Genomic DNA, 16176 nt, shown 5'->3' with positions numbered 1-16176 from the left:
TAAAGCATGTGTCCTATCTGGTAAGGGAATCACAAGATACACAGGAAGGGAGAGGATTACCGTGTAGGAGACATGGGGGAAGGGCAGGGAGAACAAAGAACACGTTTATTTAAAAAAACAGGTCTCCCAAGTACCACTACTCAGGAAGCTGTTCATTTTTTTAATTTGTGAAGATATTTCTTCACAAATATCCTGTAGATATTTACAAGTAGGCTCTAAAAAAATCTTGACTAAGACAACTTGCTGTAAATTACATTAGATGTTCTAAAAGCAAGAACAAATAAACAAACACACAGGATAAATCATGGGTGCTCTGTCTTCTAAAATGCTTTGACATTTTTGACTTAATGATCAATTATGCTCCTTTTCAGGTATAAAAACCTATTAATACAACACAGAAAGCGACTCATCTCCTGCAGATAACACCCAGATTTTCAGTATTACCAGAATACAGCACATTATGCTTTCCACACTGCACTGATGCATGCTCCAGCTGGGGGATAATTCTGTATCAAGGTTTCCATTTCCTGACTCCAGCCCCTCTGCCAACTCCCCTTATTCAAACACAACTTGGTAAATTCTTTCAGCAGGAAAATAATATTGTTACTTTGAACCAACTGTATAAAAAAAGGAAATTAATGACAAATGAATTCTGCTCTATAGAAAGCAAATCTTCAGAAGGAGAACAAACAGAAAAAGTTTCTGTATTGCTCATGGCTATTATGTGAACATAGGCAGATGTGCTCTCTACAAACATGGTACTTGTCTGGCCTTTAGCTCAGGCAAAAGGCTGCCTTCCTCTCTAAATAAAAGTTTGGATTTTTAACTTTCTTGCTTCTCTTCAGCAACTCAGAAAACAACTCCTGTTTCTTTTCCAGAACACTGTCAAAAAAGGAGGACACTCAAGACTCATAGATCCTGGCAAAAGTCTACTTCATAGAAAAAACAGGAATTATCTGCAAGTAACTGAACAAGCACACTGCACTACTGATGTATCGCATCTGACCACTTTCTCCATTGAGGAGCCAGCTATGCAGGATCTACCTGAAGTGTTACTTCCATGTGAAATTTTGATTCTTTTTAAATCCTTGGTTTACCAATCCCTCTCAAGTGCTCTGTCGCACTTAAAGCAATGTGGGCAATGTAAATATGACCACACCAAAGGGCAGCTAACACAGCTAGCCTGGTAGACATAACCGAAACAACCCCAAACTTTGTATCACAAGTCCCTCACGACCCAGATGACTACATCTGGAGCAAAGAGTTTATAAGACATTCTTCATGTAAATGAGTTTTTATTTTAAGAAGACCATCCTAGAATCTTAATAGCACTAAGGCTATTAAAGTTTTCTAAGATGTTAACATAGTGTCACAATGCTGGTAGTAGCCTACAACCACTGAAAGACGAGAACAGTTTCTCTTTTAAGTCTATGAAGCATAGTTCTGGCATATATAAGCACAAACATTAATCAAACTCAACTTGTCTTTTTTTTTTTTAATAGAATGACCTTCAAACATTACTTTTATAACACTCTAAGTTCCTGATGCACCCCTACTGTTCTTGGCTGCACAGGCCTCAAACTTAAAGCAGCAATTCCAGCTGCAAGCACCACTTCTAAGAACTTACCATCAAGACTAGTTTTGAATACATAATAGAAAGAACTCCCAGCAATAACAGATTTTTATTTTTACTATTTTACTTTTATATTTATTTTCCCTATAAACTTACATTGTAATTGTAAATTCATGAACCAGAGAATTTTCTTTCATTTTAAACTATAAGAGCCATGACACACACTCCACTAAGTATCATCAAACAAAAAGCCACCCCATCCTTTATAACATTTCCTTGCCCAACATCATCATTAATACTACCACAAGAAATTCCTGTTAACTAATCCCACTTATATTAATGTCCCTAGAGAAGTATCAAACTATATCATCCAAAGTCAGTCACTTACTCTAAACAATGGACAGTCACCACCACGGAGAAAAAACAAATCATTACCAAAAGGTGAAGAAGGACAGTGACTTAGACAAGACTACAAAGTGAATCAGCAGTAAACAGAGGACTTCAGTCCAAACTGACAGCACCTTAACTCTATTAACTTTGCCCTTTTGTTACAACTACTTTACAGAATTCTACTCTTCCTATCTCCAGGGAATAAAGCCCTCAAAAGTAACTCCCTCTTGCAAAAAGCAACCCTGGGTACCTACACACAACAGTTCCATGAAGATGAGGATGATGTTCACCATCATCCTCATGACAATAGCTAAGCCTGACAATAGCAATGTGTGTGACACAATATACACAGTTTTATCTGAAACAGAACTTAGAATTCTAATACAAAATATAAACAGAAATTAAAATCAGAAGGAATAAAGCAAAAAATGGAAATAAAAACATGACAGTTTTAAAACTGAATATTAAGTCTAGGCTTCCAGATAGTTAAGAGGACACCATCTGCTTGCAAATATGTCAGGCAGGGCTAGAACAATGAGCATTCGAGGCTCATATGCAACATTTATGCATATGCTTCAGTTCTAAGCAGAAGCAGTCCCACTGGTTTCTACAGGACATCAAACAAAGGTAAAAGTTCCTAAGCATAAACATCCGCAAGACAAGGACTGACAACTTGAAAGACTCCTCTTTCTTGTTTTAAAGTCCATTGCAAAAGGATTTTCAAAAAAACCGTCATCATCATGCCAGCAGAGAGGAAGATACCCAGTCACTGAAAAATTAAATTCATCTCAAAGGGTAACCATGCAATATTTGGGGTTCTTTCCTTAGCAAGGTTTTTTGTAATCAGTTAGAATGAATTCCATGATTGTGTCTCCTCAAAAGTCTTTTAGCTTTAAGTACTGCTATAATTCTCCTTGCTGTAACACTACACGTAGCTGGCACAAAGATGGTCTCTCCATCACGTTCTAAATGAAAGACATATTACAAAAGAGTACAGCTCAAGTGCCTCAATAAATCAGTGCAAACACCTCATTACTGAGGCCCTGACTGGCCCAAAAGTCACCTCACAATATTTCTGATAAAACTTAACAATATCTACATCTTTCTGCGTGAGCTTTCACTGTAAAAACAGGTGCTAAAATGAACATTTCCCTGCAGTGTTTGCAACACTAACACTGCCGCATAATGTCAGTGCAGATCAAATTCCATTGTCCAAAATGACAGGATTTAAAGCGGCTAAGTCATTAAAAGAATCAACTCATGCACTTCTTTTCCTCCCAGTACCTTTACTATTTTACAGCAGCTCTGGCAATACAGATAAAAGGCAACGTGCAGATTACAGGCACAAATCCACAGTACTTCAACCACTTAGTGTAACCTTTACAATTCTGCAATTATCCCTATACTTGACTCAAGGATGACTGCCAGTATTTTACAAAACTGCTCCGAAATAGAAATTCAAGAAGTGAGGATCGGGGCGTGAAAGCAAACCCAAACCTTGATGTATCATCCTCTCTCCACCTCCTCCCCAGCCCAACAGGAGCCTGCTGTCTGTGGCAGATCACTTTGGCTTTGTTTCCAATTTAGCAGTCCCGGGACAACTTCTGTCCCCGCGGCCCCGCGCTGTAGATTGTCCCAAGTTTCCGTGTACACACACACACACACACACAGACACACGGACGCGCACAGACAGACACCCACGCCCGGGGAGGGGGAGGGTGCAGACTCCCCCCGCCCAAACCCAAGGCAAAGGCGAACCTCTAAAAGGGGAAGAAGGAAGGGCGCAATCCGCTCCCCAGGACGGGACCCCGAGCACCCCGGGCGCTGCCCCCCGACCCAGCGCCCTGGGGGCGGAGGTGCCTCCGTTCCCCCCCGCTCACCGGTGGGCGCGCTGTCCAGGATGCGGAGGTCGTAGGCCCCGGAGCAGCGGTAGTTGGCGGCGGTGCCGTTGTCCCACACCACGACCACCTCCTCGGGGCTCTCGAAGCTGCGCACGGTGCCCACATGGCCCTCGCCGCCATCCTGCTTCCCCCACTTCCAGTCCGGGCCGCGGACCACCCGGGCCCCGACTCCTTCCACCATCACCCGGTTGTTCCGCGAGCTGCTCATCCCGGCGGCGGAGCCCTGGGGCGGATGGAAGGGGCGCGCAGCCCGCAGGCGGCGGAGGGGGACCCCGATGGGGGCGGCTACCTCGGGCGCCGGGCGGGAATCTCCGTCCGGCTCTTCTCCTTGCTTGCTTGCTCGCTTCTTGCTCGCTCGCTCCCCTCCTCCCTTCCTTCCTCGCTCCCTACGCGCCCATTCCCCGGCCCCAGCGGCGTCCCCCGCCCGCTCCCACCGCCGGCCCCGCTCCCGCCGCTACATCCGGGACCTGCGGCCGCGACGGCGCCGGCTCCAGGGAGACCGGCGCGCCCGCCCCCGCCCCGCCGTGCTGCGCATGCGCGGGCGCGGCGGCGGCGGGCGCGTCGCTCGGGCGCCCCCTGCGGAGCCGCGGCGGGCACTGCCGCGCTGGCCCTGCCCCGGTCCGGCCCCGGGGCTGTGCCCGAGGGAAGGGCCGGGAGCCGAGGAGCCAACCGGGGCTGCTCATCCCTGCCGAGAGGGCTGCCGGAGGCTTTACCTGGTCCCCAGCCCGGCCATTCCTTCTGGAATCGCGGCGTCCTGCCGCCGAGGGCTGTGGCGCCGCCCCGCCCGGCCCTGAGGTGATGATGCAGTGGCTCAATCGGTCGCCTCCTTCTCCATCCTTCACCTCACAGGGTGCTCCTATCGCCTATGCTTCAGTGGCAGAGGGATTATCAATTCAATTGTATCAACTAAGTAATGAGCCATCTACCTTGGGTAAACCATAGAATTACTGAATGGTTTTGGATTGAAAAGGTCTTTGATGGTCATCTGGTTCCAACACTCCTGCCATGGGCAGGGACACCTTCCAATAGAGCTGGTTACTCAAATCCCCATCCAATGCAACCTTGAACACTTCCAGTGATGGGGCATTTTATGAATCTATAATTCTACTATTCTAAACTTGTGTACTGGTTTTCTCATTTTCGATTCACTTTTGTGTCCTCACATCCCAAACTGTGGATGCGAGGCTTGTGTACTACCGAGGTGAGGTTGGTGGGGCCATACTTTGGTACCCAGGAGCATTTTAAGCTGGTGTTAAGGTGCTCCAGTCTGCCAAGCGAGGAATCAGTACCTCCACCTGCCCTTCCCACCTCAGAGGATCCTTCACAGGGGATGTATCTGCTCAAACTCTGAGCCTATACCTGCAATGCAATCCTTTATAAACTACCCTCTTTTTTAACACTCTCATCACACTCAAGGATTTCCTTTAACGCCACACAACCTTGCTAATCTTTTATAGAATATAATTTTTCGCTTCAAAAATGGTCCTCGATTACTTTTGTCTCTCCTTTTTTATAATGTCACCTTTTTAAAAGCATCTAACCTAAAGGACAGACAAGTCTGAAACAGACAAAAGAAAACTGTTTCTTAGTCAACAGGGATATGGCTGAAAAAAGGCAGCCCAGCTACCTTGTGTTCAGGGTATTTTTACTGTTTCTGTGCTTTCTTCCCCCTCTGTGGTTATTAATACAGCTAGAAGAGTCTATGAGGTCATCTCCTGACTTCTTTTGTGCATTATTTTACAAAAGGTATAACACAGCAGAATAATAATATGAACATGTAACCACCAGGCCACCACATTCCTCACATAATTTATTCCTTCTTAAACTCTGCTAAGGCTAAAGAATGTTGCCTCAAACATGATGCTGTGTCCTGACAACAGGTAATCCCAAGCAGTGTCTGATTTCTGCTCCTGCAGTGGAAACCTTGAAGCCCAACAGATACCACACAGTTGCCAGGCAGTGTGGGTTTTATAGCAGATGCTTCTACTTGTACAAAAGCTACCCACAGCTTATACTAGCTTATTACATTGGTACATGGCAGAATTTCCCAGAAATTCTGGAAGTTTCTTGATGTTTTAAGGGATCTAGCTGGGCTCTTGTGGGGAAAATTTGCTCATCTGCCTCATTCTACTTTTTCATGCTTTGATAGTTATGGACAAGTAAAAATTTCACACATGCCTAAGGATAACCCAGAGCATGTTTTTCTATTACTCTCTGGTACAGTTAGATAAAAAAGGCTTTTTGTAATCAGGAAAGGTATGCCAGAAATAATTAATAAAGTCTGAGATCAGAATTAGTTCTCCTGGAGAGAATCTGAGAAGTTCATCCCTTACATTAATTTTTCCACAAAGGCTATGTCCTAAATTACAGACCTTAAGAGAATCTGCTGCTGCTGCAGTTCAGCAGCAATGCATGTGGGTAGATATTATCCTGGAGCTTCTTCTCTCCCAATCATCCTTCTGACAGCTCATGCTCTATCACAATAACCCGTGCCTCTCCTCCTACTCACCTGCTTTTTCTATCAGATTATTTACTTGCAAAAACCAGAATCTCTAAGAATGCCTGGATCATTTCAGAGGTGTCTTAGACACACAAGGACATGGAACACGCACATGGAACCCAGTATCTATGGACTGAATGAGACTGCTCCCTCAATAGCTGACAGAGACTTCTTTACCAGCTCAAAATACAGAGCCTTGTACTACTTTTATTTGAGTGGTAGAAAATAAAGGCTGGATAGACTAGGTTGATACATTCACACATGCCAATAAGTACATGACTAATTTTTGCACTCTAATCTCCTGTTATTTCTACTCCTATATGGCTACAAAGTTGTGAAAGGTGCAAAATTGTCATTGGCTACCACAATTGGTTTTCCAGAATCCCAAATATTTTATTGTATTATCTCTTTGAATCATACTTTATATTCCATATTCTGTGCATCTGTTTCACCAACTAGTAAAGAAAAAAAAGATATTTAGCTCTTAAATATTTTATTTTAATTAGCCTTCAAAATAAGAACTAAATACTGTTTTCAGGTGGAGATTTAAAAAGTTACAGCAGGGCACAGAAAAAGGATACAGCTTTGGGGAATGATTTTCAAGTTAAGTTGGACAGTTAGTGGTTCTATCTTGATATTTTTCTGGTATCAGTCACAAGAATATACAACAGCATTAGTGCTAGAATAATAAGCAAGAGAAGCTAATACTGAGTAAGGACCAGAAGACTATTGGAGACTCACAGAAAGGTGTAGATAGAAGAATCAGAATGTAATAGCAAGAGGAAGAAGAGAGCTTTGAGTTTTGAAAAGAAGCTGAACTAAGATAAGAAATAAAACAAGCAAAAGTATAAACAAGATAGAGATTCCATAGGAAGTTGGATCCAATTAACATATTGTGACAAGAAAAGTGACAGGCACCACATTTTCAGATGTGTGTCAGCATTTTCTTTAGAAACTGGGAAACTAGCTACCATAACACCTTAAGGAAAGAACTCATATTCATTTTTCAGCTGAAAAAAACCCTTGCAGGCTTAAGGCCTTTTGTGAGGCAGAAGGAGTTAGCTCCTTAATTGGCTGGTTGTACACAGAATAAATGCACACAGATTTGTAGTTGTCTCTAACAAGTCTCTGGTCCCTGAATAGAACTGTTTTCTTCTGATGTATACTGAGAACTTTCATATCTCCTGAACTTGCATTTGCTCCTTATTGCACAGAACAGCTATTTTACAGAAAAGAAGATAAAGGAGAAGAAAAGAGAAAGAGAAGGAAAGAGAAAGAGGAAGAGGGAGAAGAGAAGAGGAGAGGAGAGGAGAGGAGAGGAGAGGAGAGGAGAGGAGAGGAGAGGAGAGGAGAGGAGAGGAGAGGAGAGGAGAGGAGAGGAGAGGAGAGGAGAGGAGAGGAGAGGAGAGGAGAGGAGAGGAGAGGAGAGGAGAGGAGAGGAGAGGAGAGGAGAGGAGAGGAGAGGAGAGGAGAGGAGAGGAGAGGAGAGGAGAGGAGAGGAGAGGAGAGGAGAGGAGAGGAGAGGAGAGGAGAGGAGAGGAGAGGAGAGGAGAGGAGAGGAGAGGAGAATTGAGCCCTGAGGAGCACTGCTGCTGACCAGTAACTAGCCAGATGTGACCTCATTCACCACAACCACATGAGCCCTATCCCTCAGCCAGTTCTTCACCCAGTGCATTGTGGACCAGCTCTTCCCATGTTTGGATAACTTGTCAAAAATGATGATGTGAAGGACAATATCAAAAGCCTTACTAAAATCCAGAAAAACTGCATTCACTATCTTCCCTTCAGCCAATAGATGTGTGACTGTATCATAACCAAATTGGTTAAACAGGACTGTCCCTTGTGAATCCATGTGCTCACACTGCAGGCAATTTAATCTATCAGTCCTCAGACTGTGGGGGAAAATGCTATCTAAACCATCAGTACTAGATCTGGCAGATAATTTATTTCTTTGCTTTTCAAGTCTACAAAATTACACTCATAACCCTCCTCCAACCTAGGACCAGTAGAAGAATGGGACTATGGGTTTTTTTCTACTATTCAGACTGGCAGAGCAGTAATGCCTTAAGCTGCTGCATCATGAGCAAGCAAAGCTTGTCTGTGAAAGGCTTATTTACAGTGTTGCTGGCCCTGTGAGACAGTGCTTGCTGTGAACACCTCAGGTAGTCATGGCAGAGCAGTTGAATCAGAAGCTGGAGGAAGGGAATCCACAGTGCTGTAGGCAAAGTCTCTCTAATTGCAAGGACTCATTCATATTCATCCAGTGCAAGAGTTTGGATGTGCAATATGAACTAGTGAACAAGTTCTCTTCTGGCTACCCAAAATTATGTATATTGCTGAGTCAGTCCTCCAGCTGGTGGTTATGGTCTTCCTCACCACTTTCTGCCATATTGGAGCAATCCAGTAAGGGGCCAAGAGAGAAGATCTCTGGTTTGTGCAGAATTCAGTGCTGTGCGTACCCTGTAGCCTCCTTGGTTTTGTTGGAAAGCAAACACTTTTGTAAGAGTGACTTTCTGTAAGAGCAGCTGCCACCTTTCTGAATGATAGGGCAACTCTCAAGACAACTCTCACAGAGTCACAGGAAATAGGACTTTGGAGAACATCCAGTGCATGCTCCTGCCCATCAAAGCCATAGAGAAAGCTGCTTGTCCAAACTCTGCCTGGCTGCCTTTCAGATCTGCAAAATGTCATGCTCCAGCAGGAAATTCTAATATAAGTATTTGCCTGGATTGAAGAGAGGCTTTGATTAAGGTTTTTGTGGACTGTCTTGTTTCATTTCATGAACTTGCAGTGTAGTATCTGGAACACATAATGGAAATAGACCACAGAAAGGAAACTGTGTTATCTGGAACACAGAAAGGGGACTGTGCCTTTTGCAGGAAAGAATTCTATAGGAAAGTCTTGCTTTTATACATTTGAGAAGAAAAAAAATCTCAACTTCTTGGAAAGATATTTTTTAACTTGTAGAGTTGCAAGGTTTTGTTTACTATCTTGCACAAATCCTGAGTTCTTAGAATTTGTCATATGAAGGATATATATATAAGTAGCTGCCTAGGAATTGAGAAAGAACATCTAGTTTGGATACAATGAGCAGATTGCAGTTTTCTTTATAAATTACTGAGGTGGAGTTTATTACTCTATACTGATCTGAGTCAAAAAATTCTGCTTCCTTAGTTCAAGACTCTATTTTAGAATAAGCATGTTTTTTATTCCTCCTCCTGAAAATTGACAGCATTCTAGATTTTAATTTTCTGGTTTTGCCCAAAAGGGATTTTTCACCACAGTTCTTTCCTGTGGACTAAAGTACTAGGAAAAAAATGAGGGAAAAGGAAGCAACTGTCTTGCTTTTATTGAAGTTATCTATTCTTTGTGTAACTAACTCGAGTAACTGAGGAAGACAGACAGAAATATTGGCAAATGAGATAAAAAATACTGTCTTACTGAAAAAAAAAAAAAAAGATTGCCCCAAATGTTTTTTTGTTTGTTTGTTTGTGGGTTTTTTGTTTGTTTGTTTGGGGTTTTTTTTGTAATGAAAAGTATGTAGCCCCACTCCACAGAAACTTCTGGTCTGATAAACATGACACTTCTTTAAGTGCAAATTTAAGTGCAAATGTACACAATGTATATTTTCTGGAATCCGAAGTACCAGTTAGGAACTGCAGGGCATATCCTGTTTTTTCGTGGTTTAGCGTCAAAAACAACCCTGATTCCGCAGCCTCTGCTGCCATCGCGTGGCCGTGAACCATCTCTCATTAGTGCTAAAACTCGCCCGTCGTCTGCACTTGTCGCGCTCTTATTTCCTCTCCTTTATTTACCAGTATCGTTACCCCGGCACAATCCAATTTTCTTCCTCAATTTTCAGAAATGTCATGAATAATTGGCATTGCTTTTTTCCCCTAGTTTCTGCAGATTAAAATATTTTTAATGTCAGGCAGTGAGCAAGTTGTCATGCACCAGAGCAAATTGCTTCGGTGGGTTTGTTTTTCACTATGCTAGTGGCATCCTCTGTGAAACTGTTAATTAGAACAGATGTATTAATCCACAATGTCTATGACACTGGATTTTTTTTTCTAATGAGTTTTATGTCCTTTTCTAGAAAAGAAAAACAGCTTAGCAGAGAACAGAATAAAAAGACATAATTTCATTTTTCTGCTGTGAAACAGAAGCACTCTTATGGAGATCTGATAAACAAGCAAGTTTGGGGGTTTTGTTGTTGGGGTTTGATTTTGCTTTGTTTTGGTTTTTGTTTTTCTTTTTTAATGTAGCTAAAAGCGTCAACATGTTGAAAAACAGTGGTTTAGGATAACAATAATAATGAGCATCCTGGAATCTTCTTTCTTGGTTAAGGTTTTAAGTTTTACTGTGCTGAACTCTTTTGAGTGGAGAGAAAACCAGAAACCTGTGAAGTTAATCCTGAAGTTTTAAATAGTCAAAACCAAAATAAAATAACTAAAAATTATGTAGCAATCTAGGGCATACATACTACAATACCATGTACTGATGTCTGCACAGCTATACAAATTCTCCTACTTTAGCACACCTTAAAGGATTCAAAAACATATACTTACCTGATATTTCCAAGGGTTTAGCCAAATATTGTTGTTTAATTTATAGATGATTTTTAAATTAGGTGATGCATTGCAAGGAGGGATTAATTTCTTCCTGGTATTACATTTCCTGATTGCAAAGATTGTAAAGAAAGTACTTACTTGAAATTCTAAGATGTAATCAGAACCAGCTAGGTCATATTTTTAGACTGATAGGAAAATAAACCATCTCCACAAGTCATCAAGATATTTTAAGGATGTTCCTACTTTATGTGCATGATAATTTTTGTTGCAATCAATGGGGCCAATCATGTGCATAGAGTGTCCTGTGTCAAGTACAGGGTATCTTGTACTACAAAGGCATTCAATATGCACCAAGTAATGCCTGAAAGATGACTTCAGTACCAAAAAATACCTCTCTTTAATTTTAACAATCCTCCAAAATAGTAGCAAACATTGAGCAACTCAAGAAGAATCTAAATTTTCTATGTTTTGTCATAAGAAAATTGTTCCAGTCACAACATTATGTAATCCTAAATTCTAAGAAGTAATGTTTGCAGTACACTGTGACAGACTTGTTGAAATCTGTATTTATCTAAAACATGGCTAGAAATTTTTAAAAATTAAAAATTACACTTGTATACAATTCTTAGAAATAATCTTCACTCTTAACAAGCTAAAGAAAATCTAAGAAATTGCCCAAAGGAAGAAGATTCATTGAGCTTATTTTTGACTCCACTAAATTCAGCTGGTGCCATAGTGCTGATGTACATAGAAAAAGAGTTTACCAAATGTATAAGGAAGTTACTTCATTTTGGAGGGAGGTGTTACATGATTATAAAGCATTCTAAGATATTTTGGTCTTTTGTGTGAAATGCAACTATTTATCCTTTTGTTATAATCACTTCTTCGAAGTGATGATGAAGGAATGAAAACAGGTAAATAAAACTGAGAAGGTTTTACTGCAATAAATCTTCCTTGAAGACAGGAAGAAATTTAACGTGGATTCAACATCCAGTTCTACTGTGCTCTTTCAAAAATTCTCTAAGTTCTGTAGCAGTTTCTGTTAATATTTTTAATGAAAAAATTGATAGGACAAATGTCCTCAATATACTTGCTCACTTTCAATGGTCCTCTATTAACCCTGACTTTGTATTTAGCAGTTTGCCAGCTGTAGTCAAAGGCAGGGAGCTGGGTTCATGCAAATCAGATCCTGCAAGTGTCATCCCAAGGGAGACAAATATTGAGCGGTCTTCCCGTTGCAGCAGCTGTTGTTTACTTTCAGTCACCCAAACAGAAAGTAAAACAATACATGCTATGCCTGATGAATTGAAATATATTTAATAATACATTTATTATTGAGGGAAACATAGTTAAGGGAAGAAGATAAATTATAACAGAATCATAGAATGGTCTGGGTTGGAAGGGACCATAAATATCATCTAGTTCCAACGCCCCTGCCATAGGCTGGGACACCTTCTACTAGACCAGGTTGCTCAAAGCCTCACCCACCCTGGCCTTGAATACCTCCAGAGAGGGCACATCCTAAACTTCTCTGAAATCTCTGAATCTTCCCTCATCCAGTTTAAAGCCATTCTCCCTTGTCCTACCACTACAAGCCCTTGTAAAAAGTCCTTCTCCAGCTCTGTTGTAGCCCTCCATTAAGTACTCAAAGGCTGCTTTAGTGTCCCCAGGGCCTTCTCTTCTGCAGGATGAACAACTCCTGTTCTCTCAGTCTGTCTTTAAAGGTCCTCCACGTCTCTGATCATTTTTGTGGCCCTCCAACAGGTTCACATCTTCCCTGTGCTGAGGACTCCAGAGCTGGATGCAACACTCCAGGTGGGTTCTCACAAGGAAAAATTAGAGGGGGAGAATCACCTCCCTTCCCTACTGGCTACACTCTTTTGATACTGTCCAGGATGCTGTTGGCCTTCTGGGCTGCAAACAATTGCCAGGTCAAGTTGAGTTTCTCATCCACCAACATGTCCCAAAAAGTTCTTTTTGAATCCTTTGTTCCTTCCAATTTTACCATCATGGAGGGCTGAGAAATACTCCTTGATGGAGCGAAGAAAAGAACCATGGAGGAAAAATACATGGATGGGAATATGAAGATAATAGTAAAAGTAGCAAAGCTTAAGAAAGGGACACAGAAGCAGCCCTTTCTAATGCCACAATCATTGATTTTTTCATGAGCACCGAGAGTACAAACACAAACACAGCCTAGCTTTTTCCATTTGAAATTTGAAGAGCCTCCAACACAGAGCATTTTCACTGACTTCATTCATATTTTAAGGAAAGACAAATAAATAATATGCATGAGGAAGTCTTGAGAAATGCTGAATCGAATTTTTCAAATGCACTTTTTTTCTCCCATTCCCTTGCTGATAATAAATATCACCAACACTGGATGCCTTTTCCTTAATGGAAAAAAAAATTTTCAGATGTTTTATGCATGGACTTTGCACTTTTTAAGTATCCCAAGATAGTTTATGCTGACACAAAGGTATTTATCCCATTTTGTTAGATGAATACTAAAGTTAAACAAACATTAAAAGAATATAATCAAACAGAACCTTGAATTTAGAGCTCTGAGGTTAAAAGTCACAAAGTCACTTTGCCCCTCCTCAGAGGTACTGCACTGAAATCCATTCCAGAGAACTGCAGTGGGGTCAACTTGCAACTGTCCATTGGAATGTCAGTAAGAACATAATGATTCTGCCCCAAACCCCAGATGATCATAGAACCATCTCCCTAAACAAAAGACAACATAAACATAGTGCAGACTTGTAGTGATAAAAGCAAATCAGACTGTGACTCTTCAATTGCTTCTGTCAATTATTATCTATTGCTTAAGCAAGATAAATTGGGAGACAACATGAAAGAACAGTCCTGTGCCCTTTCATTTCTGCTTAATCTATAATCCATTAGTACTGGGTTGAGGCAATCATTTTATGAAGCACTTGGAAAGAAGAGAGCATATTTCAAACAGGAACTCTCTCTGGGAATGCGGGCTCTCCTCTGAAAAAGAAAAATGCAGTAAGTGTTCAAAACGCTGTAGGGACCACCTCGTTTTTGCACACATGCACAATTTGCAATAACTCAATCACTTGGAAATAGTTGTAGTATGAGCATAATACAGCCTTTTCTTTATCAGCTCTGCAAAATGTATTGTAGGCCAAAGTACAACCTTTTAAAGACTTAGAAAGCCCAACACCAGAACTGGAGGATCTGAATGGAATTGCTTGAAGCAGAAGGAAGTTATTAACATTTCTGCTGTTGTCAATGCAGCAACAAGTTTACACAGTAAAAAACCCAAACCCCTTAGCCCTTCTCAGTACACGTCATTTGTTTCAGTTTGCCAGCAGCATGTCACATGTGCCTGATCTTGTTGATATTCCCATGAGTAACCAACACAGGGTAGGTGGAAGTCCAAGAACAGATAAACGTCATCAACCTTTGTGTCCGGATGTTTTTTCAGACATTCAATCTCTCTTGATTGTTGATCAAATCATTAAACTACTGGATTTGTATGACTCAAAGGCTTTCTCTAACCATCAACAGCCACACCTTACACTTTTCTGTCAAATGAGTGGATATGCATTTAGAAGCCTTCTAGACCCAAGGACACAGGCTGTGTCCTCTTCTTTCTCAGACATCTGGGATTTTTCTTTTCTCTAGATTTTGGGTGACTCAAGGATTCTTCAGCATAATGAGGATAGGGCTCAGTATAGAACAGTCTGCTGCAAGCAAAATTAGTTCCCCCTTCAGATGTAGCAGGTTCCTCTGCAACCTAAAATCTAGTTGTCAGTTCAACCACATTATTGTCTCTGAAGATTCCTAAGTTCACACTGCAGATGAGGCCTACATGTTCTCAAACTGAGCTATCTACACCAGCTCTCCCAGTAGAGTGTCCCTTCATGATAAATCCTTTTATCTGGGGTGTACAGCATACACTCCCAGCAAGTCAGGACCAAAACCTGGGTATGGTTATTCTCCATCAGCAGAGGAAGGGCAGCATTGATGACAGTAGTTTTCCACCCATTCGATTTCCTGTTTCTGTAACAGCTCTGGGGGAAAAAAACCAAACCCCAGACCATCCCTGCCTCTGCTTATCAACTCACATACTCTTTTCAACTTTGGACAGCTGACTGTATAGGAAAAACAGGTATTTTAAAATTTCTTCAGATCTCTGCAATAGACTCTTATTAATCTTTCCATGGTGAACAAAAACATTTTGGACCGAGATGCTTTACATCAGTGCAGAATCTCTCTGGTAAACTGTCTTAATTAGGAGGAATAAGTGAAAAACGCCACATCTCCTTTTCTGTGGTTACATTTTTTTCTTCTTTTTTTTATTTTGTAAATTTTGAGATTTGGATAGAGTAGGAAAACACAGATAAGGCAAGAAGTGAAGAGTCTCACTGAGCAATGTCTGTCTTCTCTCAGCAGTTCATGGAGCTGGGCCATAAAATAAGGAGAGGGAAAGTACTTCTGTGTACTGTGGTGCATGGATGCTTCTCAAATAGCAGATGCTCAGCTCCAGGATCTTCGTGTTATCAGCTGTGCTCCTAGGATTTTGCCAAGGAAAAGACGCAGATACTGAGAGTCTTTTTATGAAGCTGAAGGGGGGAGCATCTGAGTTAGCAAACACGAGGGCCTCCAAGCAACAATCCATACAGCTGAAAAGGGAGCTAGCCGAAATTCTCTGGGGAATTGGAGATACCTCTACTCCCCTCTGATCTTCATTAATGCCTTGTAGCAGCAGTGATAAGTGGAAGAGCAGTAGCACACTTCTGTCTCACGTAAAATATTTAGAGAGAAATTGCTGATTAACCACTGCTGCATTTGGAAGTCCATGTCCCTTCTTCCCTGCCCGGCAGTGACTGAGTTTCCACAGGCCTGCATCACTTGCTCCTTACGGTTTGGGACGGGTTCCTTTCTTATCTCACCCCCACACTCCTTCTCCACCCTCCCGGCAAAGCGACGGGGCAAGGTGACGCCGAAGGAGCCCTGAGATGTCACCTGCCGCGGGGCGGCCGATGGCGGCAGCACCGCCGCGGAGGAGCCGGGCTCAGGACTGCGTCCCCGGCGGGGCAAGCTGCGAGCCAGCCCGGCCCTAGCCCCGGCCTCGGCCCCTGAGAAGCAGCCCCAGGCCCCGGTGGCCGCGGCGGGGGCGGTCCCGGGGCGGCGCTGCAGCGCGGAGCGGGCCGCGGTCAGCGGCGGAGGGAGGCGGGCGCCGGCTCCTCCTCCTCCCGCTCCTCCTCC

At 42.3% G+C, this 16176-nt stretch overlaps 1 protein-coding gene across 3 annotated transcripts in view; it reads right to left on the bottom strand.

The window, feature by feature from the left end:
• Nucleotides 1-4267, bottom strand: part of MIB1 (MIB E3 ubiquitin protein ligase 1) — a 77089-nt gene extending 72822 nt beyond the window's left edge. For all 3 annotated transcript variants that reach the window (XM_059477101.1, XM_059477109.1, XM_059477116.1), the window contains exon 1: nucleotides 3844-4267. In XM_059477101.1, coding sequence (XP_059333084.1) covers nucleotides 3844-4072 — 229 coding nt within the window. In that variant the 5' untranslated portion in view covers nucleotides 4073-4267. The remainder of the gene's footprint in view (nucleotides 1-3843) is intronic.
• Nucleotides 4268-16176: the final 11909 nt, after the last annotated feature.

The sequence above is a fragment of the Ammospiza nelsoni genome, chromosome 1 (genome assembly GCF_027579445.1).
Source record: "Ammospiza nelsoni isolate bAmmNel1 chromosome 1, bAmmNel1.pri, whole genome shotgun sequence".
Lineage (NCBI taxonomy): Eukaryota > Metazoa > Chordata > Aves > Passeriformes > Passerellidae > Ammospiza > Ammospiza nelsoni.
The sequence above is the reverse complement of the archived record's forward strand: the minus strand, read 5'-3'. Positions and strand labels throughout refer to the sequence as shown.